This window comes from Rhinichthys klamathensis, unplaced genomic scaffold (assembly GCF_029890125.1).
Source record: "Rhinichthys klamathensis goyatoka isolate OS25496 unplaced genomic scaffold, OSU_Roscu_1.1 h1tg000001l_1, whole genome shotgun sequence".
NCBI classification, from domain to species: Eukaryota; Metazoa; Chordata; class Actinopteri; order Cypriniformes; family Leuciscidae; genus Rhinichthys; species Rhinichthys klamathensis.
Window position 1 is genome coordinate 2,729,421 of NW_026606555.1, and position 21,185 is coordinate 2,750,605.

The following is a 21,185-nucleotide window of genomic DNA, read 5'->3' on the forward strand; positions in this document are numbered from 1 at the left end:
CTTCTTCTTTTTTGTATTTAACATTTGCCCTCTCAAACAGTGGATACGCTCAATTTAATCCCGATCAAAGCTCGAGAAACAGATTGCCAGCCATCAGAAGAGTTATGTTACGCCCAGCTTTGATGTATGACATAGCCGAGTCTGAACCTAATCGGTGGGAGAGAATCAAAACTCTGATTTGCTCAAACAAAAAGATCTCTAGTTTTCCATCAAAGATATAAACCAGCACATTCACTTTACTGATTTCCATGTTTGCTATATTCAAATTTTTAGTTCTGAGATCTGTCTTCTCCATGAGGCTCTGACTCTGGTTTTTGCTTTAGATGAGTGAACGTGTGGATTAATATGTGGGAATCTGTGGGATTAATGCAACCCACATGTCCATTCAGACTCAAAGCTGGCTCATTGGTGAGCTTTAATCTCAGATCCGTCCCACACCCAGTCTGTTGGACAAAATGACTTTTTTTTTCTTCCATCTCAATTTACAATCTATAAGTCAATCTGTTGTGTCAAGGCTAGCTCCTCCCTCTCAACCGTTTCATCCAGTATCTGTACATTTATCCCAGGCCAGATGGCTGATCCCTAGGGTTTTGCTATTTACAGTGCATTCAGAACATATTCAGACCTTTCCTTTTTTTTTTACATTTTATGTTGCAGTACACTAACCACATTTCCAACACAGACGATGACAGACAAAGAAACCTTGAGCCTAAGAAACCTTGGTGTCTTGTTCGACCAATCGATGTCTCTGGATGGTCATTCTAGACAGTTGATCAGAAACTGTTTTTATTATTTGAGAAATATTTCTAAATTGAGGACATTGTTGTACAAAGCTGACGTGGAGATGATTATTCATGCTTTTATTTCTTCTCGTTTAGATTATTGTAATTTCTCTTTTTACTTGTTTTAACAAATCTTCTCTGAGTCGTCTCCAAATGGTGCAAAACGCTGCAGCCAGGCTTTTAACAGGAACAAACAAAAGGACACACATCACACCTGTTTTATCCACACTCCACTGGCTTCCAGTCAAATGGAGAATTGATTTTAAAATGTTTGGCCCCATCCACACTATTGCGTTTTAGTTTAGAAACGGATAATTAAAACGAATACGATCTCCGTCCACACCAGCGTTTTAGCTGCGTATTAGAATTGATCTCCGTCCACATTAAAACGACTGAAAACGCGGATCACGTGACCATTCACCAACACTGGGCATGCGCGTGCCGGTGTAAACACAACTTCATTGATAAAATTATCCCACCATGCTCTGGGTTAACCCCAAACCGACGCTCCATGTACGGTCAACGCCGCCGCTGCACACGGGAATTGTCACAGATCGCTCGAATAATAGCTTGACTCCGCCGCATGTAGGCAGTTATAGCGCTGTAAAATGCAGAATTTACTTGTACAACAGCGGCTAGCAAAGATATACGCCATGACTGATGACACCCAATCATAGAGCCGAGCGTGAGCCTCTACTACGTCATCGTTTCTAAAGTCCTCCGTTTTGACCTATCTACACTAAAACGCCCTCCGGAGATTCAAAACGAAAAACGGATCGGCAGCGTTTCTAAACTTCTCCGTTTTGGGTCTCCGTTTTTTCCGTTTTAGTGTGGACGGGAGGTGCAAACGTAGCAAAAGGTCTCCGTTTTTAAACGAAAACGCAGTAGTGTGGACGGGGCCTTAGTTTAGACTTTACTATATGGACAGGCCCCCCAGTACATCACAGACCTGTTGACCCCGTTACTCCTCCTCCCGCACTCTCCGGTCCTCAGGTCAAAGCCTCCTGATGCTCCCCAAAACCCGCTTTAAAACTCGGGGGGACCTGTCTTTTCAGACCTTTCCCCTGTCTTTCCCCCTTTCGCTACGTGTGGTCGAATCTGTAGTTTCTTTTAGCTTAGACAAGCTTTTAGTTGATTGGGCTTTTATGTTTTGTTTTTATCTCCCATAGTTTTATCTGTGTTTTATTGTTCTTTTATTTAAATTGTTGCAATTTGTAAAGCACTTTGTGATTTCTATCTGTGATAGGTGCTATATAAATAAAGTTTACTTAATTACTAAAGTTTACAAAGAACTAAACAAAACAAGGTGTGTATCTATCTATATATATATATATATATATATATATATATATATATACACACACACACAGGAGCAAACAAGGAAACAAAGTGAGACAGGTGCAACTAATTAGAAACCAAATAAAACTAATAAGGCTAAACTGAAAGGAAACACAAAAACAGACAAATTAACTAAAGCTATGTTCAGACTGTCTGTCCAAATCCGATTATTTGTGTATCCGATTGGAATCTGATTTAAATTATTGACTGTTCACACTGTGTATCTCAACTGTTCAATGACGTTGTGTTGGTAGTTATACGCAAAAACAACAACAACAGAAACATGGATGGGTTTGCAATACAGATGTTGTCTTATTTACAACATGATAATGTGTATCCGCCGCTCTGGTCTACTGGATCTTCTGCTTTTGTGGGGATGTGCGCCCAGGTGTGTGTCAGTGGATTTCAAAGACAGTGCTGTTTGAGAATAGATAGATGGCTTAGAACAAAATTGACTGACAGATTTTGATTCTAGCCTTTTATTGTGGTACATTGGCAGCTCTAGTTTCTTTTTTGTTGGCGATGCTAAGGGCTTGCTCTAGAGCTCTGATGGGTTGATAATAAATTAAACATCCATACTGGTAACATACACAGAAAGCATTTATGGACAGCATAAACAACATACTGTTTCTTTCCTGTAGTTCGAACAGTAGAGCGTTGGTGCTTGCAACGCCAAGGTCATGGGTTCGAGTCCCAGGGAAAGCAAGAACTGATAAGAATGTAAATGTGTACCTTGAACTGCAAGGCAAGTCGCTTTGGATAAAAGCGTCTGCCTAAATGTTTAATTCATTTAGTTTTATTTTGATACAAGAGAACTCCTAAAAATGTAGACTGAGTATTGATTATGTCTGGAGAGAGTGTCTTCTCTTCTCAGTCCTGATGCTATGCTTCAAATGACAGTTATGGGCAAAAGTTAATCTCAGTTTTTAACCCATTTTTCAAGTTTTTGAAGTCAGAGATCACGTTTGCAACCCAAGCTCATTGGAAATAAGTTCATTTCAGCTTGAAACTATAAAAATATAAAAATTTTATATTATATAGGTACGTTTTTTGGAGTTAATAGAGGCATGTTTTTTCCGGTGTAATAATAAGAAATAATAACAAAATAACATTCAATTTTACTTTATTTGCTCATGTATTCATATTGCAAATTTTAATAATTTAAATAATTGCATGTTTGTTTTTTGTTTTTTTGGATGAATGTGAAAATGTTAAGATTTCTATACAGTGTATTTGTTCTATATATCTGTGACACAAGTTTTAATACACTGTCAACAGGGTCACGGTCACAGCGATGTGCAATATGGATCTCAGTCACTTTCCGCTGGACACCCAGACATGCTCACTGGAGATCGAGAGCTGTAAGTCTAAGCACAACATGATTGATGCAAACCTTTTCATGACTGAATTAAACATTTCACAGAGTAATGTGACAAATGTCAGAGTAAAGCAGTTTATCTAGTGTTTGTGAGTTCATATGTATTTGTGTTATTTTCTTTGCAGATGCCTACACTGATGACGACCTCATGCTGTACTGGAAGAGAGGAAACAAATCTCTGCAGACGGATGAGAAGATCTCTCTGTCCCAGTTCCTCATTCAGGAGTTTCACACCACCACAAAACTAGCTTTCTACAGCAGCACAGGTACTGATGATTGGACCTCCGGTACAGTTAAAGCACTGGCTTCAGGAGCTCCACCAAAAGTGCACGTTTTAGATGTCTCGTATCTTGAAGTCTCTAGTAATGAGCAGATAAGTTGAATCAGCTGTGTTTGATTAGGGAAACACCTAAAATGTGCAGAGTTGGTGGTGCTCCAGGACAGGTCTGTCACGTTTTTTAAATAACCGTTGATTAATTGGTCTAACTGCGGCCATTTCAGGTAACCACAATTACTGCCCACCATTAGAAGACACAAGGGGGCGCTGTATAGTACCTACTTCCACCGATCTCACTCTTATCAGATAGCTGAGCAATTACGTGCGTTATCTTCAAATGACATTGCCCTGTTGATTTATCCATCATTTTGAGTCATAGCAGCGCAATTATTCAACAAAGATGGATTTAATTTCGAAGCCGAAAACGATAGCACTAATCTTCTCACATTTTGGTTTTAAAGGGTTCCTATTATGTCCTTTTATGAAGTCTTGATTTAGTTTTGGGGATGTACTAACTAGAATATGCTTTCACGCTTTATTGTTGAAAAAAAATATTTTTCACACATTTTACATTATTACAGCATCTCAGTCTGGCCCGAACGCGTTATTTAGTTCAGGTTTCGATGAAGCCCCTCCTTCCGAAATACGAAATGTGCTGTGATTGGTTAGCTGGCCCAATGTGTTATGATTGGCAATGCTTAGCGCGTTCGGGAAATGTTATGCTCCTTCATAACTGCGAGTTCTCTTACGAGAGTTTCTCTCGTATTGCGTAAGTTTAGCTTACGCTACGGGAAAGATTCATCTTCTCGAGATATTGAAGCCGAAAAAATTATCCTTAATTTTGTATATGTTGTCAACGCAGTGCAGCAGCTAGCAGACCTAGAGCGGGCATTCTAGCGCGCTCATAGGCTGCTCTGCGGGAATGCCTACTCAGCCTACCAGTGAGCCCGACGTGACGTCACGTCCAATCAAGGGCGCTCGCGCCGCCTTCGCCACCTTCAGCCTTCCGAAGCGAGCTACGCTATCCGGCGTTGTATCCTTTTTCTTATGCGCTCTCTGCCTGGGACAGGAACATGCTGCTCTTGCCCTCTCTTCGGGAGGATGTGAGCACTGTGAGGATCTTCCGATGTCGACCCCGCGGGCTCGACTCGAAGCCTTCCAGAACGAAGCTATCTCTCCGCCCTTTGCTGCACAACGCAGGAAAAAGAAGCGCCGTTCACAAAGGCCGCAGGAGCCTGCCGCCGCCGCGACGCGCTTGCCGGAGTCCCTCCCTCGAGCCTCGCAGACGCCCTCCCCGCCTCTTCTCACCGGCGCGCAGCCACCGGCTACGGCCCGCCCTGCCGTCAAGTCTGAGGACGACGCGGATGGACCCACCACAGGAGATAGCTGTTCCATCCTAGCTTTGGATAGCGAGGAGTGGTTGAGCTCTCAACGCTCCGCCTCCTCTTCTATTCAGGAGTCTGGTAGAACACGCGCTGGAGCGGAAGCCGAACTGATGCGCCTCCTGTCGCAGGGCGTCGACCGCCTCGGGCTCGAGTGGTCACCGCCTCAGGAGCCCGCCCCCAACAGGCTTGATGGCTGCTTTCTTCAGAGTCGCCGCTGTCAAGCGCCCGCTTCCAGGCCCGCGCCCTTCCTCCCTGAGCTGCATTCGGAACTGGCCAAATCGTGGAATGCCCCTTTCTCCGCGAGGCTTCATTCCTCTGTCTCCGCGTCGCTCTCCCAAGTGGACGGCGCCGCCGAGAAGGGATACAGCTCCATTCCAAAGGTCGAGGAAGCTGTCGCAGCGCACCTTTGCCCGCCCTCCGCGAGATGGCGCTCAAAGTCTGACCTACCATCTAAAGCCTGCAGGACCACATCTGCCCTTGTCGGTCGCGCATACGCCGCCGCCGGACAAGCAGCTTTCGCCCTGCACTCAATGGCTGTTCTGCAAATTCTCCAAGCCGATCTCCTCCGTGAGTGGGACGAGAAAGGCAGGGACCCAGCTGCCGTTACGGACCTGAGGAGCGCAACGGATCTCTCTCTTCGCGCTACCAAGTCTGCGGCCCAGGCCCTGGGGAGATGCATGGCCTCGTTAACTGTAACTGAGAGGCACCTTTGGCTGACGCTGGCTGACATGAGAGAGTCTGAGCGATCCGTTTTCCTCGACGCCCCTCTCTCACCCTCCGGTCTCTTCGGCCCAGCAGTGAACGGGACCGTCGAACGTTTTTCTGAGGTGCAGAAAACATCGCAAGCCATGAACCTGTTCCTGCCGCGTCGCGCTAGCTCCGCTGCAGGTCGCTCACGTGACCAGCCACCTGCACGAGCTGCCACGCAGCGCCCAGCTCAGCCCAGACAGAACAGCCAATATTCGCAGCGACAGGGCGGCCGCCCTAGATCGCGCTCAGCTAACCGTAGCAGGCCGCACCCCCCACGAGGGCCTCGGCCGAGGATCGCGTTGAAACCTGAGCACGCGAAGCCCTCCTAGCACCATCAAGAGGAAAAAGACGGTTGTGTCTCGCCGCGGCCGGACCACCGTCAAAACTTCTAGCCCTGTCAGTCCCCTCATCTCAGGCTACTACAGTGGATCATTTGGCAGTCAACGAGTCGGTTACACAACCCGCTCGCCTGCACACAAACGCCGTTTTTACGGCGACCCAGAGAAATCTCATAAAGAGCAAGTTATCTGGTTATCCGGCTCATGCCGAAAGTGTTTTATGGGTAGTAAAAGTGCCCACAACCCAGTGTTCACCCCTACATGTAAACACAACACTTCCCGTGTCCCACATAGAGCCCACTCTCATGAAGCAGGCAAATGCTGCTCGAGTGTTGCCCATAGCAGATGTGCCCACGTGCACACATCTTCTATCTGCCCGCTCTGTCACACGGCTGCACGCGCACCACAGTGCGCAGTCCCACATGAGCCACAATATAAACATAAGTCTCGTGCCCGCTCACAAGCGCTCACGCTTACTGACACGCGCTTCGCCAGTGCTGCTAAACACACGCCACAAAGTGCAAGCTCATGCCGGTCAATCTATGGTTGTAAGTCACGCGTCCGCCCACGAGCGCCCGCACTTACAAGCCTGCACGCCTCTCAAGGCGCCGTTCGCGCATCACAATGTGATCACAAAGCTCCCCCCATTCACAGTAATCGGGAAGCTGCATATAAAACAGCCTGTCACTGTTTTCAGGGAGCCGCCCCATATAAGCACCGGTCCTCCGGTTCAGTCTCTCGAGCCCGCACAGCGCGGCGAACAGAGCCCGGAGTCCATTCTACCCTTAGCTGCACATATACAAGCATGGGAAAACATCCCAGGGGTATCGAAGTGGGTGCTAAGCACTATAAAGCAGGGTTATGCGTTACAGTTTGCTCACCGCCCCCCTCGATTTTGAGCGCGGACCGCGACGACAGTGAAAGCAGAAGTAGCACACCTACTTCGCTCGGAAATAACAAAACTGCTGTGCAAAGGGGCCATAGAACCGGTACCGCCTTCTCTGAGCGAGTCAGGCTTTTACAGCCGTTATTTTCTCGTGCCCACGAAGGACGGGGGACTCAGACCCATACTAGATTTGAGGCATGTGAACAAAGCTCTTATGAAAAGACCGTTCAAAATGCTTACAACCAGACAACTCCTCGCGTACATTCGCCAGGGGGACTGGTTTATATCTCTCGATCTGAAAGATGCCTATTTCCAGATTCAGATAATACCCCGTCACAGGCCATTCTTGAGATTCGCCTTCTACGATCAGGTTTATCAATACACCGTCCTGCCGTTCGGCCTGTCCCTAGCACCCCGTACTTTCACGAAGTGCATGGACGCGGCTCTCGCCCCCTTGAGAACTCAGGGCGTGCGAATTTTGAACTATCTGGGCGATTGGTTGATTCTAGCACAGTCAGAGACAGAGCTATTATCTCACAGAACTGCGCTTCTCAGCCATCTGAAATGCCTAGGTCTCAAGGTCAACTGAACCAAGAGCTCATTACTGCCCAGTCAGTCAATTTCCTTTTTAGGAATAGAACTGGACTCAGTGACCATGACGGCTCGCCTGTCTACACAGTGCAAGCTGTGTCCGCAAACTGGCCATGTCATTCAAGGCGGGCAGTGTTTCCCCTCTGAAAAAATTCCAGAGGATGCTAGGCTTGATGGCTTCAGCCTCGGCGGTACTCCAGCTAGGTTTACTACGCATGCGCCCGCTACAGCACTGGCTGGCCGCGCGTGTGCCACACCGAGCTTGGAGGTCGGGTCGCGAGCGGATCAGAGTGACTCAGAGCTGTATCACAGCTCTGCAGCCCTGGTCAGCGGCCGACTGGTACCAGAGGGGAGTGACTATGGGGGCGGTCTCATACAGGAAAGTCATCTCGACGGATGCGTCCAACTCAGGTTGGGGCGCCACCCTCGAGGGCAGACCAGTCTTCGGCCTGTGGTCAGACCGGGAAAAACTCGCCAGGGCGGCGTCAGATCCAGGAACCTCTGCAATCTGGCGGAACGCCTCCTCATTTGGTCTCAGCACCATCTGCGCTCACTGAGAGCTGCACATGTGCCGGGTCACCTGAACGACGGCCCAGACAGACTGTCCAGGGAGAATGGTCCCTGCACCCCCAAACAGTCCAGTTATTACGGCGCCTTTTCGGCAAAGCGGAAGTCGACCTTTTTGCGTCCAGTGTTGTGTGTAACGTAACTACTTTAGTTACGTTACAGTAACGTAACTACTTTTTCGGATAAAAAGTAGTGTAACGCGCTACTACTAAAAATTTGGTAACGAAACGTAGTTCCTTTTTCAATTCGGCGCAACGTTACTTTCCCCAGGGACAGATTATCTGTCCCTGGGATTTGACAGCGATCTCCGTCATTTGATAGATTTGACCGCGATCGCCATCTCCGTAGTGAACGCCCCAGAGAGAAATGCACATAATGGATTACATAATCAGAGAGTAGGCAGGCTAGCCTATTTCTTTTCGTTTTGAATTGTTTCGTTTAAAGACATTTCAAGTTTAAATTCTATACGTTGAGTTTCGGTTAATTTATGATGAGATGCTCCAGTTCACGTGCAATGCAAGTGACCATGCTGGCGTTTCCATGATTAGGCTATATTGTCCCCTTTATTTGCTTATTAAATCCAGGCATTTGGTTGATAAAAAATTGATTAAAATTAAGATACAATTTATACAAAACGAAATTCGCTTTAAAGAAAGGCTTTCTTCAAAACAAAACTTAATGAAGTGGTCAAAATCATGTCTGATTGACTCAATGTCTCCCGATATATTGCGCATCCATCTTACTCGCGCTGTTCACTTTTCATAATCAGCATAGATGGAAAAAAAATAACATTATAATATTTTAACAAATATGAAACTAAATGCGCTTATTTAATGGCTACAACACGTAGGCTATAGTAGGCCTACAGACTCTCTATTTGTATATTGCTGCACAAGCACATTCATTTAATTCTGAATTTTGCACACATAAGTTGAAAGGCATTTGTTTACGTGCATAGTAAAACATATCTGCAACATTTATCAAGTTCACGGATAATTGTGCGTGCATTTATTAATCATTATGATACTAAAATCCTAATAAAGTAGGCTATACTATGTACAAAAAATCAGATGAGCCCAGAATATGAACGCAACGTGTTTACTTACACGTTAAGCATTTTCCTCCCATAGAAAACCATTATAAGAACGCTTAATTTGGCTTAATGCAGATTAGAATGTCCCCCTTATTATGTCTAAATAACAAGATAAATGTTCTTTTTTTTTCTTCACCATGCGGTTCAGGACTTCCATAGAATACAGCCTGAATATAATTACTTCCAGAAATGATTTTTGGGGGTGCTAACGGGGTGCTTTGGTCTTTCTTGGGGTCTTTCTTTCTAGCCCCTCCCTAGCGCCGCCCATGCATATGCCTATCCATTAACCGGCATTTCTTCATAAATATAATTTTTTTTGATAAATGCATTATGCATTTATGGCATTATATATGGCTTTATGCATAGTATAACTTTATGTAGGCCTACACATTTAGGAACAGATATTGGGTTCTGCCCAAAGTTAAGCAACATAAAAGTAACGTAAAAGTAACGAGTAACGTAAAAAGTTACTTTCTATATGGGGTAACTAAGTAAAGTAACGGATTACTTTTTTAAAGAAGTAACGAGTAACGTGTTACACTTCTTTTTAAAAGTAACTTCCCCAACACTGTTTGCGTCACAAGACAACGCTCACTGCCCGACGTTCTTTTCGAAGGACAGGGACGCGCTTGCCCGGACGTGGCCCAGCCGTCCGCTATATGCATTTCCTCCTGTATCTCTGTTACCACAGGTGATCGAGAGAATCAGGGAAACGCGCCATTCAGTGCTCCTCATAGCCCCACGATGGGAGAACCAGACTTGGTTCCCAGAGCTAATGCGGCTGTCACAGACAGCCCCATGGCCTGTCCCGCTGAGAGCAGACCTCCTCTCTCAAGCGCGCGGCTCGATCTGGCATCCCCACCCGGAGCGTTGGTCGCTACACGTGTGGGTGATCAACGGGTATCCCTGCCAGACGCAGTAATGAACACAATCTCGCAGTCTAGAGCACCTTCTACCAGAAGGCTCTACGTGTCCAAATGGTCTGTGTTCTCTAAGTGGTGCACTAACAAAAACCTGGATCCGCGAACGTGTGGGGTCCCGCGGCTGCTCAGTTTCCTTCAGGAGCTGCTGGATAGGGGCAGATCCACCTCCACGCTCAGTCTATGTGGCGGCTGTCGCAGCATTCTCTGAATCAATGCATGGCCAGTCAATAGGCAGAAACGTGCTTATCATCCGCTTCCTCAGAGGAGCCAGAAGGATGAACCCCCCGCTCATAGTACTCGCGCTTATGGACATGCGTGTTGTTCCCACTTTCTGGGTTCACAGAAGTGTTGTGACTCATGAGGTGGATGCGGGCGCGCACGGCGTGGACAATGGGTTCTCGTAGCGTAAGCTAAACTTACGCAATACGAGAGAACCTCTCGTAAGAGAACGATACTGGTTACTAACGTAACCTCGGTTCTCTCTAGAAGAGGGAACGAGTATTGCGTAACCTGCCGTGCTAAACGCCACAAGCGCTATTTCGCTTCAGTCGATGAAAACCAGAGATCAGCTTCCGAGCCCCGCTTATATACGCTAAGCCACGCCCATTCTGGCGGGCTAGGACGCGGCCACGTGACGTCACGTCGGGCTCACTGGTAGGCTGTGCAGTTCCCGCAGGGCAGCCTATGAGCGCGCTAGAATGCCCGCTCTAGGTCTGCTAGCTGCTGCACTGCGTTGACAACATATACAAAATTAAGGATAATTTTTTGGCTTCAATATCTCGAGAAGATGAATCTTTCCCGTAGCGTAAGCTAAACTTACGCAATACTAGTTCCCTCTTCTAGAGAGAACCGAGGTTATGTTAGTAACCAGTATCGTTTCATCTGCTCAGATGTAAATATTAAGGATGGCATCAATTTCAAACCAATTCGAGCCTGATTCAGACTTAAGAATGTTAACAAACAAGAGGATTGTCCAGAACGGATTTCTTGCATGGATTTCACAGGACTTATCAGAGTGTTTTGTTGTTGTAATTTTCTTATACATTTTAGATATGATGTTATCCACCATTTAATCATGATATTTGTCGGAAAACAATGGTAATTCAAACAGAAATCGATCACAAAATCATAGTTAATTTTCCTAAGGGGCAATGAACAGTCTACAAAAGATATAGTAAACACTACGTCAACACTAATGTTGGCTAGCAGGCGAGCGTAGCAACAATATAAAGCTTATAATTGGAACTGGTAATAGAAAACGCAACTACAAATAATAAGACATACTTACAAGTTGTGATCCACAAACAACAGATTGGGAAGTGGGAACTGCTCGGTTTCAGGAGAAGCTTTTGTGTATGGCCTGCATTGTTCTGTCTTAGGTTCTGGAAGCTGTTCTCCGTAAAATGTGCAGTGCACTGATAAACGTTGGGATTATAATGTTCAGAAACAGTGTTTAAATGAGGAACATTATGACTTCACAAAGCCCAGAAAACAACGCGTTGTAGTCCAAACGAGTCGATCGTTGTAGTTCTCTTAAATAAAAGAACTCTCTTTGGAGCGGATTTGAGTTTTGCATCCTTTCAGATCTTCTTTATGCTCAAACAGCAACATTACACACTAGTTAAGAAGCATAACAGGACCCCTTTAAACCTGGGCTCAGTTTTTAAAAAGTAATCTTATCGGATTTCGCCTATATCAGATTGGATCAAATCTTGAAAATGGGTTGTTAAAAAGAAAAAAAGGATTCTGAAATCGATTTTGGACCATAAAGTCAGTTTGTGTTGTTCAAAACGTTTTAGTAATATTGAGTTATAACTTTTGATCCAAAAAATCAGGATTATCCTGATCCCAGCAGAAGTGTGGAATTTCAGGAACAAAAATTTAATACAACTCTAAAACTGGTAAAAAAAAACAACAACATTTGTATTATGTAATATATACACACACATTATATACAGTAAGTATTCATTAGGCTACCCATGCAGCCTTTCGGTAGTCTACAGTAAAGTAAAAAAAGAGATTTTGGCATCATAAAATAATCTCCAAAGAGCTGTAAATATCAAACAAAAATATTATATTTAATTTAACGTTTGTAAACTATCATAAGAGATCAACCAGTCAAAAGTTTCGAACTCAAAGTTTCTAGACTGAACGCTACGCAAAACTTTTCTGAGAGAACGCAAATATTGAAATATTTTATATAATATACTCACATTTTTCCCTTTTAGGGACTCCGTAGAGCACTAGTAATCCAGATTTGAAAATCTGAAAAAGTGTGTATCTGGATCAGGGTGATCAATCCAATTTTGCTTTGAAAAACTGTAATAATAAAGTAAAGTAATTATTACCGGAGCTTCTCAGTGATTTTAGTCCCGTCTGAATGTGCATCTCATTACAAACAATGTCAGCAAAGATTACGACTACCTTTACCTTCTTTAAAAAGGTCCGGAAAAATTACCTCGGGTAATACTAATCCCGTGCAAATAGACCCACTGTACGTAAATATTCCATCTTTTCCTGTTTAAAAGTAGTTTTCCGTTTTGGGTGGAGGATCTTGAAAAAGCATTCGGTTGCGTTCTAGGCGGTGGAACAAGTCTGTGTCAAACCTCAAGTGTTTTCCACACACCATTCAGATCACAAAGAAGGTCAAAAGCACTTGTTAGAGGCACGAAACATCTTTTAGCGTTAGGTAAGTGCCTATTACCAACATAATCCAATCTGAATTTAATTAATAAATCGTTCGACCGGACCTAACTGTTTTATATATATAAATATAGGTTTTGTGTGTTTGCGCATGTGATATCAGGAAGTAATGTAATACACACATGACGACAGGAAGGTGATGGCGGTGTGTAAATGGAGTCACCCCTCCCACTTCTACTGAGATTTATTATCCCGTGCGAGTTGGCCATTATTATTACAGACGTCCTGTGGTAAAATTACATTACTCCATCTACCCTTGCTAAACTAATTCCGTCCTAATAGGGCTTTAGACAATCACATGTCAAGACAATCGTCAGCCACATGTCATAATGGTGCCAGTCCTACTCCAGGCCCAGGGCTGGGAACCACTGAGTGTCTGAACTGATCCTTACTAATCCCACTATAAAACCACTACCGATCAGCCCTACATTGACAGCTGTTGCTACCCTCCACATTGTCCCATATTGTAAGTCATATTGCATAATACCATAATTCCTTTAACAATTCCTGGTTGTTAAAGCAGTTAAAACTATTTGGAGACTCTATTTTTATGTCCTATAAAAGTAACCACAACGGCATGGCTTCAACAGTTAAAGATGGTTATGTAAAATGTAAGTATCTAGAGTAGGAAACGCATAATATGTGCAATATCACACTAAACAGTATTATTTTATCAAACCTTCAAATAAATCTAAAGTCCATGATGTGGATTATGCTTATCTGCATGATTATTACATTCCCAAAGTAAGAACACCTACATTTGCAATGCAAACCTTCATGTCAGTTCATTTATTACTGATTCAGATGATTCTAGTGTGATGGTCCTGTAAGTAAAGTGGTTAGACAGTAACCCTGAACATATCTCTACAGGACATTGGTCCTCAAGGAGCAGATTTGGACACCCTTAACTGACACTTATATCACTTATAATTGCTTTCAAAAGAGACTTTTCTGTTTAAAGTTTAAAAGTGAGAATCAAAAGGGGACGCTTTGTCAGAACGCCATATTGGCTTCACTGTGGTAAATAGTGGTAAAACATCAAATCAAATCAAACATTAAAAAAAGGTCAGCATGAAATGAAAAGTCCATCATGCATATGTTTAATAAAAAAAAAAAATGTACTTCATAATTTGTAATCAGAATGCCATAACTTAATCTTCTGGTGAAGACAGACTTCTCGCTGCTGACGTATGCTGGACTTCTCCAATCATTTGGTTACTTTCCTATAATCCACTGCAAGCTTGCATCCAGATCCGCCTCCATCAACCGCTGGATAAAACAATGACCCACTCTACATTTTTTTCTTTTTCTAAGAACTGTTTTACCTGGATACTTCATGATACATTTTACATTTATGCATTTGGCAGACACTTGTATCCATAGAGACTTACATTGCATCTCAAGGTACACATTTTTACATTCTTATCAGTTCTTACTTTCCCTGGGAATCGAACCCATGACCTTGGCGTTGCAAGCGCCAACGCTCTACTGTTTGAGCTACAGGAAAGGAGTTTGAGCCGTTGATACGGAATCAACGGTTACTTGTTACATCCTGATTTTAAGTATAATTCTTGGTGCAATTACATATTGTATATTGCAATTTAAATCAAATTGAATTCACATAAATCATTCCATTTGTTTGAGAAAAATGCTGAAAACAACCTAGGGTCAGAAATAAACTTTTCCACGCTGCAAAAAAAGTGTACAAAGAAATCCGACGCAATGTTAGCAGATCTAAATGTAACACCGCAATCAACACTTCATTTCGATGTAGTTTAATTGTCCAGGATCATTTTTAGGGTTCTTTTCGCCGGCATTCTGCTTGAACAGCGGGGCCTTTCAATTCTGTTCGTGCCGGGGAGTTTAGTTCCAACTCTAATTAAACACATCAGAACCAGCTAATCAAGGTCTTCAGAATTACTCCATTATTACGGGAGGGCGTGTTTGATTGGGGTTAGATCTAAACTCTGTGGGCCGCGGCCCTATGGGAATAGGATTGAAAAGCCCTGCTGTACACCATGGTTGTTGGTGCTTTATGACTAAAACTGCACACTTTTCCCCTTCAATCTTCTCCTGCAGGTTGGTACAATCGTCTGTACATCAACTTCACTCTGCGTCGTCATATCTTCTTCTTCCTGCTTCAGACGTACTTTCCCGCCACTCTGATGGTCATGCTGTCATGGGTGTCCTTCTGGATCGACCGACGAGCCGTTCCTGCCAGGGTTCCTCTCGGTGAGATGTCTTAAATGAATAGTGTAACTGCAAACCAAGTCAAGTCACACACACCCATACACACTTGCTTGCCCCAAATTACACATTTTGCAGCATGCACTTTTACATAGACTGATCAGACTAATCTCTCTGTAGGCATTACGACGGTGCTCACCATGTCCACCATCATCACTGGAGTGAACGCCTCCATGCCCAGAGTCTCCTACATTAAAGCCGTGGACATTTACCTGTGGGTCAGCTTCGTCTTCGTCTTCCTCTCTGTGATAGAGTATGCCGCTGTCAATTACCTGTCCACGGTGCAGGAGCGCAAAATACAAAGCAGCAGGGTAAGCTAAGCTAAGACAGTTTGGTTATCATTTATTAAGGTGTACTTGTTCTGCGGTTAATACAGCATTTTAGCAAGGCTAATCATTCATATTTAGGGACAAACATAGAGGGACCTGTCTTGTTGGCTACTAGAGATGTGCGGATCATGTCTAACATTTTATTGAATCCGGCCTTATGGATTTACTTTAATGGAAGATTTTTTTAACACTTTGTGCTGATCGTGACTTAAATATTATTCCTTGAGTGATGCGCGGGTCATATCCGCGGACACTGCGGTTAATCCACGGGTCAGGCGGGCCAAGTAATAAAAGTAACATTGTGATTAATTGGGGGTGGATGAACTAAATCATTAATGATGTAATCATTGAAATATTAAAAATGTTTAAAGCTTAGGCACTAATTCGCAGACTCATTAAGCTATGGAGGCAACACAGATCCGAGAGAAATTTAAAAAAGGAGAATTAAAAACAAAACAAAAGGAAGGACAGAAAAATACAGTTTGAGAGCGTTTTAGTGAAGTAGTTAACCAGGATGAATCAAGGGCTGGGTATGTGACATATAATGGCTGTGAAACGCTGTATATGACAATAAACTAATAAAGCTCATATCCAGACTTTTCTTGGGCTGAACGTATTTAATGTCCTCTGTGTGTTCGGGAAGTTGCAGTGACAGAAACAGTGACTAGTTGGAAGGTAGTAAAGCCAGTGATTAGGCTATGAAGGAAATGTAAAGTTTTACTTTAAATAAATGTTGATTTAAAAGAAGCCTACTTCAGTGTAATATGTTACCATATCATCACGTGTAACACTGAGAATTAGCACTCAATTCCCGATAAAAAAGCAAAGGCGTCAACTCCAATCGTTCAGATAACAAAACGAGATTATTCCAACTGCATGCAGCATCCACCAAAACTTCTGTCAAGCAAACTCAGAGTCTTCAGCGCTTTCGGCAAGAGCGAGCATGCCACTCTCCGTCACCCGTGACGTCACACGTCATTCTCCTCCACAACAGCCTCTCGCTGCAGCTCTAGCTCCCCCTAGCGGAGTCCAAGCTGTATTTCCACTGGCACTCGCTCCATCTCATCTTTCTCTAAGAATTCATCATTCTTCGGCATGGTCATCATCCCAACATCCATTTCTCTACATCTCCTTCAATTCACAGCAATGCATTTATACGCTTAGGGTCAATCCCAATTCACCCCTTGCCCCTACCCCTCCATTTTGCGAATTCACGTCTAGGGGTAGGGTGTCCCGATTCTTGTTGCGATAGAGGGGTAGGGCGAGGGGTGAAATGGGATTGAGCCTTACTCTCATATTTCTCAATCTATTTATTTATCCACCCATCTATCCATCCCTCCCTCCCTCATCCATTCATCCGTCCCACCATCCATCTCTCCATCCCTCTATCCCTCCCTCCATCCATCCATCATCCCTCCCTCCATCCATCCATCCATCCATCCATCCCTCTCTCCATCCATCCCTCTCTTCATCCATCCATCCCTCCCTCTATCCATCCCTCCATCCATCATCCCTCCATCCGTCCATCCCTCTATCCCTCCCTCCATCCATCCATCATCCCTCCCTCCATCCGTCCATCCATCCATCCCTCTGTCCATCCATCCATCCCTCTGTCCATCCATCCATCCCTCTCTTCATCCATCCATCCCTGCCTCTATCCATCCCTCCATCCATCCATCATCCCTCCATTCGTCCATCCATCTATCCCTCCCTCCATCCATCCATCATCCCTCCCTCCATCCGTCCCTCTCTCCATCCATCCATCCCTCTCTTCATCCATCCATCCCTCCCTCTATCCATCCCTCCATCCATCCATCATCCCTCCATCCATCCCTCTATCCATCCCTCCCTCATCCATCCATCCATCCATCCCTCTATCCATCCCTCCATCCATCCATCATCCCTCCCTCCATCCGTCCATCCATCCCTCTCTCCATCCATCCATCCATCCCTCTCTTCATCCATCCATACCTCTATCCATCCCTCCCTCATCCATTCATCCGTCCCTCCATCCATCCATCCCTCTATCCATCCCTTCATCCATCCATCATCCCTCCCTCCATCCGTCCATCCATCCATCCCTCTCTCCATCCATCCATCCCTCTCTCCATCCATCCATCCCTCTCTTCATCCATCCATCCCTCCCTCTATCCGTCCATCCATCCATCCCTCCCTCCATCCATCCATCCCTCTCTTCATCCATCCATCCATCCCTCCCTCCATCCCTCCATCCATCCCTCCATCCATCCATCCATCCATCCATTCATCCATCCCACTCTCCATCCATCCATCCATCCATCCATCCCTCCCTCCATCCATCCATCCCTCTCTCCATCCGTCCATCCATCCATCCATCCATCCCTCTCTCCATCCATCCATCCCTCTCTCCATCCGTCCATCCATCCATCCATCCACCCATCCATCATCCATCCCTCTCTCCATCCGTCCATCCATCCATCCCTCCTTCCCTCCATCCATCCATCCCTCTCTCCATCCGTCCGTCCGTCCGTCCATCCATCCATCCATCCCTCTCTCCGTCCGTCCATCCATCCACCCATCCACCCATCCATCATCCATCCATCCAATCTCACATTTATTTGCAAAGCGCTTTTCACAATACATATCGTTCCAAAGCAGCTTTACAGAAAAATGTATGCGTCCATATTGTATACAGACAGGAGCCATCTTTGGAAAACAGTCTCGACTAATCAAACCACGAACGCCATTCATACAGTTCAGAAGTTCACTGAACTTCATACAGATCAGCTCACTTAGCACGTCATTCGTGGTTTGATTAGTCGAGACTGTTTTTCAAAGATGGCTCCTGTCTGTATACACGAAGTCGACTGTCTTTATCTTTATCTTCTTATTAAACGGTCTGTACACTTACAAAGTTCTCAATGCTTCGTTTTGCATGTAGGGACCCTCATTATGTTACTGTGTTCGTGTGGGGCTATTTTGAGTCTTGTTAGTGGTATTAACTAGCGATTTCTTTTTACTTATTAAATGCCCCCATTACTAGCGTTATACGCTAAACCGTTTTTAGAGATTAAACTCTTTACATTCGATTGTCATGAAAACAAATCTCAGAGAACGGTTGACTAGGTACCAATGTTTTATTAGACCAAAGGTTCATTTTGCGCCGGAGTTCTCCTTTAATCATAGCCACTATCCTTTTGGGGTTCATGAATGGTCTAGAAATTCAGACTCTTGGCTCCAGAATCGGACATTCATCCAAGACCGGTCCCGCCGTTTTCGTCAACCGACTTACTTAGCCTCTGCATCCTCTCTCTACACTCAGGCTATTCAAACCCTGCCATCGCCTGCACCTAAAGTCCATGTTCCTGGTTGCCTTTTTGGCTTCCTACGACATTTAAAAAAAAAAAAGTACCCCTATTTCATCCATCTTCGATCTCTACATCCATCCCTGCATCTTTGTAATTTCTATATAACATCTCCTAAGATCCGCTCTTTCTTACCGAAACCTGGCCACAAGACTCCGGTTCAGCAAGCACTTCTATCAATCCTCCGTATCACCGGCGTATCTCCAGAACACTACTCAATGCATTCCTTCCGCATCGGAGCAGCAACCTCAGTGGCCAGACGAGGTATCTCAGACGAGACGATCCGACTCCTTAGCTGTTGATCTTCAGAAGCTCTTACATTTCTAACAATCTCAATGACCTCCGTCAAGCCAAGCTTACCTCAGCTCTTCCAATCTTTGGGGGTCCTAATCACTCGGCCTACCAAGACAAGACAAGTGTCCTGGCCACCAACACCAGACGCCCAGATCTACCCATCATCCCTTTTCCCCTTCCACTTCATCCTTTGCCTATTCATCCCCAACTCTCTTCAATAAATAATTTTTAACATTCATGGTTGTGGCGTGGTCCTTGCTCGTGAATATTCATGTAATGCACAACTATTTTACTTTAATTTTATATTTTAGCTGTTGTTATTATTCTTTGTTTTACATACTCTGAACTTTACCACAATGCCTTATATTTGTTTTGTGCTTTTTGCATAGTACTTGTCTGTAGTTGACCTAAAAAAAAAACTTAAAAAAACAGCAACAACCTGAAGGGGGGCATTTTCCGAATCATACAAAAGGCCAAATTTGATACAGTAGGCTTAATAGGGATACGATAAATTCAAAGTATTTGATAAGAAAAACTCAGAAGAATTTCCCATTTTTTATTTAAACTTTTTTTCTTAAAAATAAAATTTCACCTGATCAATGTGATTTAAATTCCGAGTACGTACTGTAATATAACATGTAATATGTGCTTGTATGATGCAGCAGTTGCCGTGTTCATGTGGAATGACCCATCCTGGTCAGATGATGATGAGCAGCAGCTACAGTGACATGGACATGATGACCACGGGAAACTACGGCATGTCGGAGCTGAACATGGACAAACAGGAGCAGTTCCTGGTTCATCTGGTCCTGAATAATGAGCAGGGAACTCAAAGACCTGCTGTAACCTCAAAAAGCAGCTTATTAATAGACACTCATGCCATAGACAAATACTCGCGGGTCATCTTCCCCGGAGCGTACTCGCTCTTCAACATCATATACTGGTCCATCTACCTGCAGTGACTGCTGCTGCTTTACTATACCAGTCTCGGGAATGCAAATTACCATCAAAAAAGTTTGTTCTTTTTTATTATGTTGCAACATGTAATACATTTTTGCCAGTTAGCAAAAGAATACATGTAACTATATGTGGGCAGTTGACATGACCTGTCATTACAAGAAAAAGTTTTTTTTCTTATTTATATATATCGTAGGGATTACATGGGTAACAAGGTACTATAAACACGCCACTCATCCTTCCACAAGGAAATATGGTTTACATGTTTGTCTTGTCAACATATGTGTCATGATCTGATCATGTGTCAAAATAGCTGAATACCTTGAAATGTACAGTGTGTTACTGTTACATTAAAATGACTGTGCATATTATTTGCATGTAATTGCTGAGCGCATATTATTTATAATCTACATGAAATATCCATACTTTAACTATTTATTTGTAACACCTCAGAACCGCTGAAATGAATTTGTAAACGTAAAAAGATGATTAAAAGGACAATGTGTACTTTTTTAGGTATTTTATTATCTAAAATCAATATTTTTATTCATAAATATGTCCTCAATGGTGTACAAATACCTCTGCCAATTATCTGACTTATCGTCGTAAACGAAGAATTTATTATCTTTACATGGGACGGGTAGGTCCACGGAGGCTTCCGCCATCTTGAAAAACTATAATGGCAGAGAGGGACAAAAAGTACTAGGCCATCGCGTTTCCACAACACGTTTTCGTTCAGAGCCAGCGTGACGTAACCATAGACTGTAAAAAAATATGGATGTAGTATCCGTGACGTCACCCGTAGGTTTCTGAAGAGCGTTTTTGAAGTCTAAAGTAGGCGGGGCCGGCCGTAGCCATCTTGGCAGCGGGTCACCTTTCGTCACTCCCGGATAAAATAAAATGGGCAAAGAGGCGTGAAGTGGGTGGAGCTGAGGTGCTAATGCTATATGCTACTGGCCTCGCGCTAAAGTGAGAGCTGATTGAAGAAGTAAAGCCAATTGTT

The 21,185-nt window shown here is 44.1% G+C and overlaps 1 protein-coding gene across 2 annotated transcripts in view; it reads left to right on the plus strand.

The window, feature by feature from the left end:
* gabrr1 (gamma-aminobutyric acid type A receptor subunit rho1) overlaps positions 1–20,330 on the plus strand; it is a 28,331-nt gene extending 8,001 nt beyond the window's left edge. The window contains exons 6-10 of one of the 2 annotated variants that reach the window (XM_056247000.1): positions 3,399–3,481; positions 3,624–3,764; positions 15,091–15,243; positions 15,379–15,569; positions 19,891–20,330. In XM_056247000.1, coding sequence (XP_056102975.1) covers positions 3,399–3,481; positions 3,624–3,764; positions 15,091–15,243; positions 15,379–15,569; positions 19,891–20,187 — 865 coding nt within the window. In that variant the 3' untranslated portion in view covers positions 20,188–20,330. Of the gene's footprint in view, positions 1–3,398; positions 3,482–3,623; positions 3,765–15,090; positions 15,244–15,378; positions 15,570–19,887 lie in introns of both variants that reach the window. The other variant, XM_056246954.1, reaches the window with a different exon arrangement.
* Positions 20,331–21,185: the final 855 nt, after the last annotated feature.